Raw genomic sequence first — 17,894 nt, forward strand, 5'->3', positions numbered from 1 at the left:
TAGCTGGGGCTACAAGCATGCAGTACCACACTGGCTAATTTTTAAATATTTGTTGTAGAGACAATGTCTCCCTATTTTGCCCAGGCTGGTCTCAAACTTTTGGGTTCAAGCAATCCTCCTGCCCTGGCCTCCCAAAGCACTGGGATTTCAGGTGTGAGCCACCGTGCCCAGCCCAGATTTTTTTTTCAGTGCCAGAATTTTATTATCTAATAAATATTAAAATGTTTTAATTTAAGAAATAAAGAGTGGGTTTAACTTTTGGTAGTTTTTATTTCAATACAAAAAGCCAGTTTTTAATGTTAGCTCTGAATTTAGTAGTGTCTTGTACATCTTGCTGATAAGAAGTTACTATTCTTTTAAAAATAAAGTTCTCTGGTCTGTTTTTATTCACCACACATTAGATGTGACTTCTTGGTGCTTTTTGTTTATGTTAATCATTCATTTATACTGTTGAACAATTTCATATGAAATTACCATTTTTGCCAAAAAGGATCAAATATCAGCAATTTTATACGGTTTAGCCTAGTAAGTCTTTGAAAGTCCAAAGTTACCCTTTTCACTGGAAAACTGACCTAAATATTTGAGTTGAAGAATCAAAGTGGTTTCTCTGGAAATTTTGTTTTAGAATCTTGGGTTCACAAAACATGATTTGTACAAAACATAATTTGTACTTTCATTGCCTAGGCTGGACATATAATTTTCTACAATTAAAAAAGTTAGATTTTGTCTACAGTAAAAACAAAACAACAAACAAAACCTGGCACTTCCCAGTAAGATGGTAGTATGAGAGTTCCCTCAGTTTCCCGCCATAACCCTCCCTACAAACCGATTGAAATGATTCAAAGAAAAGCAAAAATAAGAATTTTGCTACTAATGTTGACAATAGGGAATTATCAAATGTATTAATTTGGAGGAATTTTTTCATCTGTTATGTTAAAGTGAACTGAATGCTGGAAGCAGATAAACAGCTCTCTTCCTCAAGAAAGCTGTGTAGTATTATGGGAACTATATATGGAGAAAATTCTAGGGAAAATTCTAGAAAGTTCTAGAAAACTGAGTTAGCTTTTTAGATGGAATATGACGGTGCCCTGTTGTTGTGGAGAACTCTTTCAATATGGCAGAATGGAGTCAGAAACAAAGGATGGATGTGAGAGAGATCAAAAATGGCCCCTCTGGAGCCTTTTCATAGCTGTGGGCCTTGGACTAAGAACAGCAATAGCATCCGGGCTAGAAACTAAATATCTATGATATTATCCAATAGCCCATGGGCCCCCAGGGACTTTTTCTAAGCTAACTTTCCAAAAGCATGGACAGTTCCCCTCAAAGCAGGGAAGCATTTTAGAATTAGGGGTGGGGCATTTCTCTACTGGGACTGCTTATTCTGCCTGCTTGGTGAAGCTGGTCTCTGAGAGGGTGATTTCAAAACATAACAAGAAAATGCATGTGGAAATGGAGACTGCCCTCAGACTCCTATCCCTTTCTGCCACTCAAGAGCTAATGAAAGACTGAGCCTATATCTGCCATTCAGTCTCCTGCTTACTTTAAATCATCTTTGTATTAAAAAAAAATGATGAAATGAAGGGTAGTACAAATAACTTCTCTATACATTTCACCTATTGTGAACATTTTGCCTCTATCATCTTCCTTTCTACAGATATTTGTTTCTTTTCAGAACCATTTCAGAGTAAATTGCAGAAATCATGCCCCTTTACACCTAAATAATTTTATGTTTATTTTCTAAGAACCAGGACATTCTCTTACCTTACCACAGCTCAAGTGTCAAATTCAGGAAATTTAACACTGGCACAATCATACCCATTCTGCAGTCTGTGTTCTGTTACTTTTCCAGTAATGTTCTTGACAGCATTTATTTCTTCTGGTCCAGGATCCAGTCCAGGACAGTGCTTTGCATTTAGTCTCTCCTTACCCTTGGTCATTTCTTCAGCCTTTGTCTTTGATGACCTTGACGTGTCTTAAAGTGGAACCATTTGTTTTATACATAATCCCCCTATTTGAATGTGTCCGACGTTTCCTTGAGATTAGAATCAGATTATGCATTTTTGGCAGGAATTCCACGTAATGAGGGGGATCCTCTGGGGTTCACTTCACGAGGCACATGATGTCTGTCCCATTATTGCCAACTTTAACCTTGACCACTTGATGAAGGTGGTGTCAGGTTTTTCCACTGTGATATTATCATTTCCTTCTTTGTAAAGTAATGAGTACTTTGTGGGGAGGTATTTTGAGATGCTATAAATACCTGTTTCTCATCAGACTTTCATCGGTTAGTTTTAGCATGCATTTTTGATGCTTGCCTGAGTCAGTTATTGCTATGATGGTTGCAAAATCGTGTTTTTGTTTTTGTTTGTTTTTTGAGACAGAGTTCAGCTCTTGTTGCCCAGGCTGGAGTGGTGATCTTGGCTCACCGCAACCTCTGCCTCCCAGGTTCAAGCGATTCTCCCCCCTCAGCCTCCCAAGTAGCTGGGATTACAGGCATGCATCACCACGTTCAGCTAATTTTGTATTTTTAATAGAGACGGGATTTCTCCTTGTTGGTCAGGCTGGTCTTGAACTCCCGACCTCAGGTGATCCGCCCACCTCGGCCTCCCAAAGTGCTGGGATTACAGGTGTGAGCCACCGTGCCCGGCCCAAAATGGTGGTTTTTCTAATGTTCATTATTTCTTCTACATTTAGTAATTGGCCTTCTGTAAGAAACACTTTCCCCTCGTCCACTCATTTTTATTTATTTATTGTTGATGTGGACTCATGGATTCTTTATTTTTATTTTTATTTTTTGTCGAGACAGAGTCTCCACCTGTCACCCAGGCTGGAGTGCAGTGGCGTGATCTCAGCTCACTGCAAGCTCCGCCTCCCGGGTTCGTGCCATTCTCCTGCCTCAGCCTCCCAACGGACTCATGGATTCTTATTTTATTCAATGGGTTATAATCCATTACCATCAATATTTATTTTGGTACTTAAATTGCTCCCCATTTGGCCAATGGGGGCCTCTCGACTGCCCTTCTGTGCCCTTTGGCTAGGTCATTTTTTTCTTTTGATAGTACTTTCTTGCTGGCAGAATATTCTAGGTTTATCTTAAAGTTATTTCTCTAAAGAGTTCTTTAAAAAATTTTTTTAAATAGAGTCGGAGTCTTGCTGCGTTGCCCAGGGTGGTCTCAAACTCCTGGGCTCGTGTGATCCTCTCACCATGGCTTCCCAAAGTGCTGGGATTATAGGGGTGAGCTACCATGCCCGGCCTCCAAAGAGTTCTAATTTATTTTAGTGGCAAATGGTGTTGAGAAACCAGTATCTAGGCACTGCTTAAGTCTTAAGGGTAGGATTCGAATGTTGTTCACATAAAAAGGGAAGAACTCAAAGATCTGTTCTGGACACACGCTGTGTTTGGACACTGTGTTTATACTGATCTGCCCTTGTCCACACCCTCTGGACTGGCAGTTCATACTCTTTTAGTTTCTGTAACCGTATAACATATTCTGATCTCAGAGCAAGTTCCCCCGTATTATCTTCTAGATTTTTCTTGGCCCTTTAAAAACATTAATTCTTCTAGATAAATATTAGAATTATACATCAGTTCAAAAAATTTGTTATTTTGAAAGATACTGAATTGGGCCAGGCGCGGTGACTCACACCTGTAATCCCAGCACTTTGGGAGGCCGAGGTGGGCAGATCACAGGAGATCGAGACCGTCCTGGCTAACACGATGAAACCCCGTCTCTACTAAAAATACAAAAAATTAGCCGGGCGAGGTGGCAGGCGCCTGTAATCCCAGCTACTCGGGAGGCTGAGGCAGGAGAATGGCGTGAACCCGGGAGGTGGTGGAGCTTGCAGTGAGCCGAGATCGCACCACTGCACTCCAGCCTGGGCGACAGAGCGAGACTCCGTCTCAAAAAAAAAAAAAAAGAAAGATACTCAATTGAATTTCTTTTGCTTAGGGTAGAATTAATCCTTTTCTAAGACCGAGTCTTCCTATTTAGGAATAAGAAATAATTTTATTGATTCTATTATAGGCTTCAGTAAAAGGCTTGTACTTTTCTTCACATACATCTTATGTGTCTCTTCTTATAATTGTTTAATATAATCGTTCATAGTTTTGTGTTTGGGAATAGTATCTCTTTCACATGTATTGTGAATTTACACTTGCAGAAAATGCCTAAACCATGAATGACTTTCACTAAACTGCCACCCAGATCGAGAAACAGAACGTAGCTGGCACCCTGGAGCTCCCTGTATGCCCTTTCCCCATCACAGCCTTCTCCGTCCTACCTCTTCTCCTTTCCTTCCGAGCAAATTAAGGCAAATACGGTGACATACGTGCTTCTGTTATTCCATGCGGTGAAGCATGGCAGTTAAGCCAGAGATATTTTTTTTCTGCTATGGAATCTTAAGAGGTGTTTACTGTAAGGATCTCAAGGAACAGTATACTTGAGTGTTACTAAGACTGCAGATTCATTTTTCGTAAGTCTGTTTTTATTGCTTCTATCCATGATTAAAGCAGAAATTATAATGTTAAATTAAAAACAAGACTTTCTGGCTGGGCGTAGTGGCTCACGCCTGTAATCCCAGTACTTTCAGACGCCGAGGCAGGCGGATCAGCTGAGGTCAGGAGTTCGAGACCAACCAGACCAACATGGTGAAACCCTGTCTCTACTAAAAATACGGAAATTATCTGGGTGTGGTGGCATGCACCTGTAATCCCAGGTACTCGGGAGGCTGAGGTGGGAGAATTGTCTGAATCCAGGAGGCGGAGGTTGCAGCGGTGAGCCAAGATCATACCACTGTACTCAAGCCTGGGCGACAGAGTGAGACTCATCTCAGGAAAAAAAAAAAAAAAAAGGCCTTTTTAAGGTTTGTTTAGGTGTCAAAGTAGTAGCTTTAGCTTCCTATAGAAGTTGGAAGCACGCTTGTGGTTTATCCTAATTTAATGAGGTTGCGGACATTGTGCATAACATTCTCACAGCTTCCACTACGACTCAGTACCACCAAGCAAGTAAATGAATGTCCTCTTGTCTTCCACCATCTCTCAGGTGTTGGTGTCCAGTTCTGTCCTTGAGCCTCTTCTACTGTGTGCTTTGTCTCTGTGCTGTTTCATTTCTACTCGTTGTGTCAATGCTTACATTTATCCTCATCAAAGCCCACTTTCATTTCCTAGACCAGGTTTTTTTGTCCCGTGATGCTCTTAAATTATTAAAATGAATAACTTTTAACAAGGGTCATTGTACATCTAGCTCAGTGGATTTTTATTTTATTGTTTTTTAAGACAAGGTCTCACTCTGCTGCCCAGGCTGGGGTGCAGTAGTGTGATCATAGCTCACTGTAGCCGCCAACACTTGGGCTCTAGCAATCCTCCCACCTCAGCCTCTTGAGTAGCTGAGACTACAGGCGCACACCACCATGCCTAGCTAATTTTTTTTTTTTCTTTTTGAGATGGAGTCTTGCTCTGTCACCCAGGCTGGAGTGCAGTGGTGCGATCTCGGCTCACTGCAAGCTCCACCTCCCGGGTTCATGCCATTCTCCTGCCTCAGCCTCCCGAGTAGCTGGGACTATAGGCATCCGCTACCATGGCTGGCTAATTTTTTGTATTTTTAGTAGAGACGAGGTTTCACCATGTTAGCCAGGCTGGTCTCGATCTCCTGACCTTGTGATCTGCCCGCCTGGGCCTCCCAAAGTGCTGGGATTACAGGCGTGAGCCACCACTCCCGGCCGCGAATTTTTTATTGTTTTGTAGAGATGGGGTCTTGCTGTGTTGCCTAGGCTGGTCTTGGACTCCTGGGCTCAAGCCATCCTCCACCTTGGCCTCCTAGAGTGCTGGGATTACAGGTGTGAGCCACCACGCCTGGCCACTCACTGGGTTTTTAGAGATCAGGAATTTGACTGATGTCTGGCCTAGGGAAATCTTTGAGGACTAGGAAGTTCAGAGGGAAAGTTTGGTCTATGGAAATTAATGATTATGCTACAAAATATGTTATATTCATTATACTATTATATATATTACCATCAGTTTCTGCCTCATCTCTCTATCTGGTTGATGTGAATACGGTATTTATAGTTGTTTGTACCCTTTGACAGATGATGTTAGTATGATGCTTTAAAGTGTTTATTCTAAACCTTTTATTGTTTTATCCGTCTTTAATTATATGAAGTGCTGGAGACTGCTCACATTTTTACAAATAATAAGAGCATAATAATAAGCATTAAGAGCATTCTTACAAATAATAAGAGCATGTAAGTTTTGTTATGTAACAAGTCAGAGCCCTTTTTTTTCTGTTATGTATCAATGAATAAATATTTTCTTCTGAAAAACTCAACTTTAAACTTTGTAATTTTACAGTTCTGTTTAGATTATGTTGTTTGTTTTAAGACATATACTATAACTGTTTTGGTTTTGCTTCTAGAAAAACTGATTGCTTATCAACGAGAATTCCTTGCTTTGAAAGAACGTCTTCGAATAGCTGAACATAGAATCTCACAGCGCTCTTCTGAATTAAATACCATTGTGCAACAGTTCAAGCGTGTAGGAGCAGAAACAAATGGAAGTAAGGATGCATTGAATAAGTTTTCAGGTACAAACAGTATTTTTTGTATTAAATATATATATATTTTTGTTTGTTTTGTTTGTTTTTTGTTTTTTTGTTTTTTTAAGACGGAGTCTCGCTCTGTCACCCAGGCTGGAGTGCAGTGGAGCGATCTCGGCTCCCTACAAGCTCTGCCTCCCGGGTTCCCGCCATTCTCCTGCCTCAGCCTCCCAAGTAGCTGGGACTACAGGTGCTGCCACCACGCCCGGCTAATTTTTTTGTATTTTTAGTAGAGAGGGGGTTTCACTGTGTTAGCCAGGGTGGTCTGGATCTCCTGACCTCGTGATCCGCCTGCCTCGGCCTCCCAAAGTGCTGGGATGACAGGCGTGAGCCACCACACCCGGCCGAAAAAGATTATATTTTCAAAGGGGCATGTGGAATATTTTTTTTGAAAGTCATGTAGAATAGTTTATCAGCCAGCATCTGTTACCCTTTTCAGAGAGAAAAACCACCACACAAAACTTTCTCTTCTAGTAAATTACAAAAAAAAAAAAAAAAAATTTATTACCTGCTAAATTTGATTTTAAGAGAGTCATGTTAAGTTAAATTGTCTGGGCACAGTGGCTCACGCCTATAATCCCAGCACTCTGGGAGACCGAGGTGGGCAGATCTTTTGCGGTCAGGAGTTCAAGACCAGGCTGGCCAACATGGTGAAACCTCATCCCTACTAAAAATACAATAATTAGCCGGGCGTGGTGGCGTGTGCCTGTAGTGCCAGCTACTCGGGAGGCTGAGGCAGGAGAATCACTTGAACCCTGGCGGTGGAAGTTGCAGTGAGCTGTGATCACGCCACGGCACTCCAGCTCTGCACTCCAGAACGAGACTCCATCTCAGAAACAAAAAAAGTTAAATTACAGTGGAATAAATTTCATTGGCAGTAGTGAAGAACGTGCATCTTCCGAAAACATACTCAAAATGAGATTACAATTTAACTTTCTGTGTATCCGTGTTTCTGTGATGACTTATGTGTGGACTTCAGATGGACTCTGGAGAAATCTTTGAACTATTTGAAGCAATTAGTGCTCTTAAACCTGATTTATAATGAAGAACACGCATAGTTTTCTACTGGATACTTTAGGAGTATCTGGCCTGTTTCTTCTCTGAGAAATCCTGGTCAGAGTAAGATGAGGTCAAATGATCTCTCTTTCTGCGCTCTTCTTTATCTGATAATGAAATCGACATACGTATCTAATTGATTGCCTCCAAATTTGCATAATCTTTCTAGATTAGCATACTTTTTCATTTAGTTTCACCTGTTTTCATTTAGCTTCATCTGGATCTCCAGATCCACTGCCTGCCCTTATTTGTAAAGTTGCATACTCCTCCTCCTCCTGCTGATAAACTTCACATTATGTCCCCCTGATGTCGAAACTCATGGACTGGTGTAGATAAAACATAAATCACCCATAAGCCTGATTCCCAGTGATTTCTACTAACACTTTTTGTTTCCTTCTAGTATTTTTTCCATGACTATTTTTCTTCAAAGTTGTTATTGTGTATGATGACCTGATTTTCACTCTTGAAATTATACTATGAGTGGGCTGGGCGCGGTGGCTCAAGCCTGTAATCCCAGCACTTTGGGAGGCCGAGACGGGCGGATCACGAGGTCAGGAGATCGAGACCATCCTGGTTAACACGGTGAAACCCCGTCTCTACTAAAAATTACAAAAAACTAGCCGGGCGAGGTGGCGGGCGCCTGTAGTCCCAGCTACTCGGGAGGCTGAGGCAGGAGAATGGCGTGAACCCGGGAGGCGGAGCTTGCAGTGAGCTGAGATCCGGCCACTGCACTCCAGCCTGGGCGACAGAGCGAGACTCCGTCTCAAAAAAAAAAAAAAAAAAAGAAAAAAAAAGAAATTATACTATGAGCATTTTAAAACTGTGTCGTTAAATAATCTTCGAAATGTTATTTTTAGTGGCTGTGAATATGCCAGCTATAGATACCATAATATATTAAATATTTTTTCTCAGTTATTCAGATGGGTTTTTCTGGGGGTTTTTTCCCCTGTAGTTTATAACTCTGGTGAACATATTTGTATGTAAATCAATCATATTTCTAGTAACCTTTAAGTTATTTTCATTGGATTATGACTTCCTTAGAAATAGGATCTGTGTTTTGGTGACTATTGATTTTTGAACACATGGTACATTTGCTGGAATAAAATAGATAATCACTAAATATTTGTTGAATGCATAGAAGCTAAATTCTTCAAAGGGAAATTACTGAGTAATAGGACAGAAATGTTTTAGGGTTTTTGATGCTGCTTTGAATAGTTGGAACGTTTATCTTGCTATCACCAGTATTTAATATTATTAATCTACTGATTTCATAGGTGGAAATTGATAGATATATTATAATTTGTAATTGTTTCTTCACTCATGAGATTAAACTTCAATTTTACATATGACAGTCATTTGCATTTCTTTTGTGAATTTTTGGTTCTTCTCATTTTTAATGAAGTTGAGGTAACAAATTCCTACTGCTAACTTCCTTGTTTCTAAGGTTAAATTATAATTTAATGAAATTTTAAAACAATATTATTTATACTACCAAGGAGTGAGAAAAATAAATGAAACTCTCTGAAAGTTGTGATCTGTGCTGGACATTCCCAGCTCATGCTGTTTATATTATTTTACTTGAAGTTTTCAGAAAAAAATTCCTTCCATGTGAAATTTTGATAACATGTAATGCATAAAGAAAGTGAATGGCTGGGCATGGTGGCTCATGCCTGTAATCTTAGCACTTTGGGAGGTCAAGGTAGGATTGCTTGAGCCAGGAGTTTGAGACCAGCCTGGGCGACATAGTGAGACTCCAGTCTTTAAAAAAAAAAAAAAAAATTTTTTTTAAATTAACCATTGTGGTAGCATGTGCCTGCTGTCCCAGGTACTCAGGAGGCTGAGGCAGGGAGGATTTCTTGAGCCTGGGAGGTCAAGGCGACAGTAAACCGTGATTGTGCCAGTGGACACCAGCCTGGGCTACAGAGCAAGACCCTGTCTCAAAAAAAAAAAAAAAAAGAAAATGAAAGTGATTGATAGTCAATGTACTTATTATTATTTATTACGTTTTCATAAACTGACAGCATATTTAGAGTCCGCTTGGCAAACTTGAGTTCTAACACATTATATAGGTGAGCCCTTAGCATCCCACCTTCTTATGGTCCTCTAGCTGGCCATTTTGGTTTCCTTCAGCCAGTTTTATCAACATCATGACCTGTGAGACTCTGGCTTTGAAAGTGTCCTTTTCATCTTAAATGGTGATCTCATTTACCAGAGTGTGAAACTAGGAAAGAAAATTCTTTAGTTCTAGTTCTCATTAATTTTTACTGCTGGTTTTATAAAATCAGCAATTTCTGTAAGGTAATTCTTGTGTATTAATTATACTTCTGTGTTTCAGATAATACCCTAAAGCTGTTAAAGGAGTTAACAAGCAAAAAATCTCTTCAAGTGCCAAGTATTTATTATCATTTGCCTCATTTATTGAAAAATGAAGGAAGTCTTCGACCTGCTGTGCAGATTGGCAATGGAAGAACAGGAGGTAGGTTTATTTTGTTTCTTACTGCAGTTGTACTACTGCTGTTAATTGTGTTTTGGACTCTTATGTTCACCATCAGAAGTCTGGGAGGTCAAAAAATAAAAGTTCTTTCTTTATCTGTGCACATCAGGTTGGGTCTCATTCTAAACCCCATGTTGAAAGGAGTTGGACATTTCCTTTGTAGACCAAAGTAATATAGCCGAAAGGGACCATGTGAAATCTAGTTGAGGCCCCATCCTAGGCAGACAAATGTTGACACCTTGGTCATTTTTCTGTTTTAGAGATTTGGGAAGTAGAGAGATGACATTTTCTCCTTGTATCTTATTTCAAAATTAACAGCTCTTTTGGTCACGTCACAAAGGTTTTTCTTACGTCTGCCTCATTTTCGTACAGAGATGTAAGTAGATAGTAACTTTCATGTAACTTTTTATGCAGTAGTAGAAATACTTTGATTTACTTCTTCCTAATTTATTCAAAAGATACTATATAGCTTATTTTTCTCTTCTTGTCAGAGCCAACAGAACTTCCTCAATTTTCCATATAGAAACTATTTACCACTTTTTTTTTCTTGAAGCAACGTAAGCACAAATTTATTGAAATTGAAGTACACTCCGCCAAGTGGAAGTGGGCTTGAGCAAGCCAGCCCAAGAGCCGTTTACCACTCATACTTTTTATTCCGCCGTGTCGACTTTGTTAATCTTTTCTTCGTAGATTTTAAAATGCAGAGGGCAGAATATTATTTTGTTCTTCTGTAAGTTTTTAACAAGTGATGAAACGATTACTTCATAGATACCAAAATTCATTTTTGGGTTAGTGTTTTTGAAAAGCTGAGTCTACTTTTGATTCAATGGGATTCTTAAGTATTTTGCTGTCTTTTTGGGGGGATCACATCTTCTCACTGATCTATAAATGTAAACTTTTACATTCATCTTGTTTTAGTTCTGCTGTCTATTTCATTAATCAGTTGAAATAATATACCACCTTCCTTCTTATGGAGGTAGAAACTCTTAAAATAGCATGTTGAAACAAACTCCTTCTTTCCTTTCTCTAATGATTCAAAAAATATTTATTGAAGCCAGGCATTTTGCAGGTGCCAGGTATACAGAGACTAACAAGGTATGTGTGGTACTTTGTTTGTTTGTTTGTTTGTTTGTTTGTTTTAGAATGTTGATTGTTAATTATTTTTGAAGCTGATATCATGTCTCCCTTTAATAACCACTCTTTGGATAAGATGTCTTAAGTAATTGTGGGTTTGTTTGTTTAGACTATTTCTTCATTCATAAGAGTATCAAATGAAAAGAAATTAGAAGTGATTTTAAAGTCATTTAAAACTTCCAAGGTCTCTATTAGGTTTTTATTTTATAAATGTGACATTCTCTTTCTTTTGAAGCTATGTATTCCATCCCATTTGTTTACATGACTTTATCCATTATAAATAGAATAAAATCTTGGTCAACCAGCTTTCCAATAGTTAACATTCTTATAAAGCTGCCACTATTTTTGAAAGGTAGAAAAAACAGCTCGGTAGAAAAAACGGATAGGCAAATAACCCATATTTACTACCTTAAACATCTTCCTCCCTAAATCGTTGGGGAACAGCTCTTAATATTTTTAGTTACAGGACCCTTTGGATATTCTAGGAAAGCTGTCAATCTCTACTTTGGAAAATGCCCATAGAAGATATAATTTTGTTTGTAATTTCTGGAATTTTATGGAAGCCCAGAACTTACCTAGGGTTTCATATTCAGAACTTCTGTTTCTTAGATGAAGAAAAACAGCTTCTTGCTAGAAATGCTGTTTTTCAGTGTTCAGGCTGATTAATTAGGGAACAGCACTTAGAACAGCTAAGCCATCGTAAGGCTGAAGAGGAAGGACAGTGCGGCCGGTGGCTGCTGACCCCAGGGGAGTGGCTGGGATTCTCACACCCAGAACAGAAAACGGCCGGCCCACCACCCAGCACCACATCTGTATCCTCCCACCACATTCGCCAAGGCAGGCTGCGGCAAACAGACCCAGAGACTGCAAACGGGCGCAAGGCGACTTCAGGAACGAGGGGTTGCCGAATCATTTAAGAAAATTAGTACCATGGATGACTTAATACTAAAGAAAACTGAGTTTGCAGAACAAACAGAACGAATATGATTTAAAAATAAAACATCAACATATTTCTAGAAATGAGGGACGACAACTTGCCCATAATACAATAACTGACCATTATCAAAGGATCCATTAGAAATCTTTGTACTTATGATTTCAATGATTATATTTAAAAATCCCATATCGAGGGACCGATACGGAATTTTAGCTAGACATAGCTAAAGATCAAATTAGTGATCAGAAAGACCGAGCTCTGTATTTCTTCTAGAATGCAGCATAAACGCATAAAGAATGGAAGTAGACAGAAGTTTTAATGGTCATCTGGTAGTAATTTCAGAAGGAGTGAACAAAGAGAGTGAAAAGAGGGAATTACCAGCTTATAGGAGTGAATTTCTTTGAGTTGAAGAAACATTCAGGTCTTCAGGTTGAAGGGCCCATTTAGGGCAGAGCAAGAGAGCTAAGAAAAGACTTTTACTGGGTTATCTAGTGAAATGGCACTACTGCTTGGTGGTGGATAACAGATAATTCTTGGAGTATTTGCTGCAATAAAAGTCCACGAGCAATTGCTATGGGCCAGGCACCTTGCCAGATACTTTGGTACACAAAATTAGATGTGGTTCTGAGTCTTGTGGAGTTTCAGCCCAGTAAAGAAGACACGAATTAGTCACGTAGTCAATTATACAAACAACTGTATAATTACAACTGTAATTACCAGTGTAAAGGATGCTTTGAGAATGTGTAAGAAGGACTTTTGGCCTAATTAGGGAGTTTAAGGAACTCTGAGAAATTGGGTTTGGCCTGAGGCTGATAGAATCTGTCATTTACTGGTGAAGATGGGTGCGTTGGTGTCCTATTGCTGCTGTAACAAATGGACACAAAATCACTGTGTTTAAACCACAACACAGATTTTTCATCTTACAGTTTGGGAAGGCAGAGGTCCTAGAACCAGATTGTCAAGAGGGGTGTGTTCCTTCTGGAATCTCTAGGGAAAGATCCTTTTTATTTATTTATTTATTTTTTGCCTTTTCCACATTACTTTGTGGCCTCTTCCTTCATCTTCAAAGTACAGTATCTTCAAATCTCTCTGACCGTGACCCTCTTGATTCTGTTCCATCTCCTTCTTTTGCTGTGACCCTCCCTCCTTCCTTTCATAAAGACTCTTGTGTTTATATTGGGCCCACCAGGTAATCCAGAATAATTACCCCATCTCAAGAACTTTCATCACATCTGCAAAGTCTGTTTTGCCATGTAAGGTAACATATTCACAGGCTCCAGGAATTATGGCATGGACATCTTTGGGATACTGTTATTCTCTCCATCACAATGGAAAAGAATATTCCGGAAGATGGAAAGAGCACTACAAAAGTCCTGTTATGGAAGGGAGTGTGGAATGTTCTAGAGAATGAAAGAAGGTCGCTGTAGTTTAAGTGTAGAGTGAGGAGGTGTGTGGAACAAGATGAGGCTAGAGATGTAAGTTGAGGCCAGACCATGTAGGGCCTCCTAGACCATTTATGGGATTTTGGTTTCTATCCTAAGAGCAGTAGGAAGCCATTGAAGGGTTTTCAACAGTACTTATTAATAATGACTTGGTAAGATTTAAATTTTACAGAGATCAGATTTGCTGCAATGGGAAGGATGATTGAGGATGTGGGAAAAAGAATAGATATGAAGAACCAGATAGGCTGTTTCAGTAATCCACTGGAGAGAGGGTCAACTTGGACAAGGTAGCAGTGGTAGTAGTAGAGATGGGAAGTAGAAGACGGACCTAGAGTTGTTTGGAACGTATGGGAATGTATCAGGGAAGACATAGTGTTCTGGATTTGTGGATTGAGGTAGAGGAGTGGTCAGGAATGAGCCCAGGGTTTCTGGATTGAGTGGCTGGATGCGTGGCGGGCCATTCAGTGAGATAGAGGACAGTAGACACTGTTTTGCATCACTGGTTTGCAAGAGAAATTTATAAATTAAATTTGGATATGATAATTTGGAGGTGATTTTGAGATATCACAGTGGAGATGTTGGAGTAGGCAGTTGGATATTTAGATCTGGGACTCAAAGGAGAGATCTGAGTTAGATTTAATTTTATGAGTCATTGTTTGGGAGTAAGTGATTGAAGACACAGAAATGGATGAGATCTCCTAGGGCCTAGGACTCAGACTTGAAGGTTTTCCACCAGTTAATTTCCAGGGAAAGAGGAAGATGAACACAAGGAAGACAGAGGCAGAGAAAGGGCAATGAGGCAGTAGAAGAAAAAAAAAATATTGTCATGATATATAAGGAAAGAAATGAGGAATAAATGACTAAAGTCAAACCATAAGGAAACATGATAGGCTAAAAATATTTGGCTAGCAATGAACATTTTTAAGGGGACATAATTTAGTTATAACTGAAGGTAGATTGAGTTACTGAAGATTGAGAATGCCAAGATTTTTCCTAATTCTTTTTTTACTTTAAAAGAAATACAAATTAGAATTGGAAAACTTCCCAGGAAAGTGGAAGCAAATGAAATAATCACAGTTGATAGTTCTGTCAAATTATAAATACCATGAGGTAGGGGGCTTACCTATCTCATGGCTGTATTTCAGACTGTCTAGTACACAATAGATGTATTATATATGCACAGTTACTACTTGAATTGGAAATACTAGGTGGTTAATCAATGGAACTCTTGCACTCAGAATTAAAACAAAATCAGTGATCCCAGTACCTAGCCAAACCCGTTGGCTCTATTTCTGTTTGGTTTCCTTGGTCCATATTGCTCCTCCCTAAAAGGATGATATGACCATATTCTTCACTTTGCTGACATATTTCTTCTGAACTCTAACTCAGTAGAATACTTAAATTTTCTGGTTTGTAAATGGTAGAAGAACATGGTATCAGATAGGACAGGCTGGGTTATGTTGTGGTAACTAACAACACCAGAGTCTCAGTGATTGAGATAACACATGTGTATTTTTTTTTTTTTTTTTTTTGCTCATAGTACATGTCCACCAAGGTTGACCAGTCATGCAGGGATCCAGGCTGACAGAGCAGTTGCCATCTTGAATGTTTCTGGCTGCTCTGCCAAAAAGAACAGGCAACTCAAGGATTTCACACTGCAGTTATCAGTGCTCAGCCCACAGATTACACATGCCGATGACTCATGGGCTATTAATAATTATATCCCTTTGGCCCCACAGTCCCCAACCATAAGGGGACTAAGAAGTGCAGCCCTTCCATGGGCTCAGAAGGCCAAGGAAACTACCGTTTTTTGGTGGTAATTTTACAAATTACCATAAGTACGGTTACTCTAATTTTGTAGGTTGGGCTGAAATTAAAAGTTTCATTTTTAGTGCTTTTGAAGTCTTTGAATACCCTGGTTTAAGCTAAATAATTTAAATTTTAACTCTAAAATAGTGTATTAGGGATAAAATGGTTTATTCTCTAAACACGCTGTATTAGTCCATTTTCACTCTGCCAATAAAGACACACCTGAGACTGGGCCATTTACAAAAGAAAGAGGTTTAATTGGACTTAGAGTTCCACACGACTGGGGAAGCCTCACAATCATGGCCTAAGGCAAGGAGGAGCAAGTCACATCTTACATGGATGGCAGCAAGCAAAGAGAGAGCGAGCTTGTGCAAGGAAGCTTCTCTTTTTAAAACCATCAGATCTCATGAGGCTTATTCACTGTCATGAGAACAGCACAGGAAAGACTTGCCCCCATGATTCAATTACCTCTCATCGGGTCCCTCCCACAACACACAGGAATTCAAGATGAGATTTGGGTGGGGACACAGCCAAACCATATCATTCCGCCCCTGGCCCCTCCCAAATCTCACATCCTCACATTTCAAAACCAATCATGCCTTCCCAACCGTTCCCTGAAGTCTTAACTCATTTCAACATTAACTCAAAAGTCCACAGTCCAATGCCTCATCTGAGATGAGGCAAGTCCATTCCACCTATGAGCCTGTAAAATCAAAAGCAAGCCAGTTACTTCCTAGATACAATGGGGTCCCAGCATTGGGTAAATACAGCCATTCCAAATGGGAAAAATTGGCCAAAACAAAGGGGCTATAGGCCCTATGCAAGTCCAAAATCCAGCAGGGCAGTCAAATCTTTAAACTCCAAAATGATTTCCTTTGACTCCATGTCTCACATCCAGGTCACACTGATGCAAGAGATGGGTTCCCTTGGTCTTGGGCAGCTCTGCCCCTGTGGCTCTGCAGGTTACAGCCTCCTTCCCGGCTGCTTTCATGGGCTTGTGTTGAGTGCAGCTTTTCCAGGCACGTGGTGAAAGCCATGGGTGGATCTACCATTGTGGGGTCTGGAGGACGGTGGTCCTCTTCTCACAGCTACACTAGGTGGTGCCCCAATAGGGACTCTGTCAGGGGGTCTCTGACCCCACATGTCCCTTCCGCACTGCACTAGCAGAGGTTCTCCATGAGAGCACCACCCCTACAGCAAACTTTTGCCTGAGCATCCAGGCGTATCCATTCATCCTCTGGAATCTAGGTGGAAGTTCCCAATTCTTGACTTGCACCTGCAGGCTCAACACCACACGGAAGCTGCCAAGGCTTGGGACTTGCACCCTCTGAAGCCACGGCCTGAGCAGTACCTTGGCCCCTTTTAGTCAAGGCTGGAGTGGCTGGGACACAGGTCACCAAGTCCCTGGACTGCACACAGCAGAGGGACCCTGGGCCCGGCCCAGGAAACCGTGTTTCCCTCCTAAATCTCTGGGCCTGTGATGGGAGGGGTTGCCACAAAGGTCTCTGACATGCCTTGGAGACATTTTCCTCATTGAGCTTAACCATTCAGCTCCTCATTACTTATGCAAATTTCTGCAACTGGCTTGAATTTCACCTCAGAAAATGAGATTTTTCTTTTCTATCACATTGTCAGGCTGCAAATTTTCCAAACTTTTATGCTCTTTCCCTTTTAAAACTGAATGCTGGCCAGGCGTGGTGGCTCATGCCTATAATCCCAGCACTTTGGGAGGCCAAGGCGGGTGGATCACGAGGTCAGGAGTTTGAGACCAGTGTAACCAACGTGGTGAAACCCTGTCTCTACTAAAAATACAAAACAGCACAGGAAATCTGGCCATGGTGGCGGGCACCTGTAATCCCAGCTACTTGGGAGGCTGAGGCAGGAGAATTGTTTGAAGCTGGGAGGTGGAGATTGCAGTTAGCCGAGATCATGCCATTGCACTCCAGCCTGTGCCACAAGAGTGAAACTCTGTCTCAAAGCAACAACAACAACCAAAAACAAACAAACAAACAAAAAACAAAAAAACTGAATGCCTTTAACAGCACCCAAATTACCTCTTGAATGCTTTGCTGCTTAGAAGTTTCTTCCACCAGATACCATAAATCATCTCTCTCAAGTTCAAAGTTCCACAAATCTCTAGGGCAGGGGCAAAATGCTGCCAGTCTCTTTGCTAAAACATAACAAGAGTCACCTTTACTCCAGTTCCCAACAAGTTCCTCATCTCCATCTGAGACCACCTCAGCCTAGATTTCATTGTCCATATCATTATCAGCATTTTGGTCAAAGCCATTCAACATGTCTCTAGGGAGCTCCAGACTTTCCTATATTTTCCTGCCTTCTGAGCCCTCCAAACTGTTCGGCCTCTGCCTGTTACCCAGTTCCAAAGTCGCTTCCACATTTTCGGGTATCTTTTCAGCAGCGCCCCACTCTAC

The 17,894-nt window shown here is 40.5% G+C and overlaps 1 protein-coding gene across 3 annotated transcripts in view; it reads left to right on the forward strand.

The window, feature by feature from the left end:
- Window positions 1-17,894, forward strand: part of LOC105490074 (alpha-1,3-mannosyl-glycoprotein 4-beta-N-acetylglucosaminyltransferase A) — a 128,677-nt gene that overhangs the window by 47,878 nt on the left and 62,905 nt on the right. For all 3 annotated transcript variants that reach the window (XM_071077295.1, XM_011755359.3, XM_011755358.3), the window contains exons 3-4: window positions 6,411-6,578; window positions 9,982-10,122. In XM_071077295.1, coding sequence (XP_070933396.1) covers window positions 6,411-6,578; window positions 9,982-10,122 — 309 coding nt within the window. The remainder of the gene's footprint in view (window positions 1-6,410; window positions 6,579-9,981; window positions 10,123-17,894) is intronic.

Source organism: Macaca nemestrina, chromosome 13 (assembly GCF_043159975.1).
Source record: "Macaca nemestrina isolate mMacNem1 chromosome 13, mMacNem.hap1, whole genome shotgun sequence".
NCBI lineage: Eukaryota > Metazoa > Chordata > Mammalia > Primates > Cercopithecidae > Macaca > Macaca nemestrina.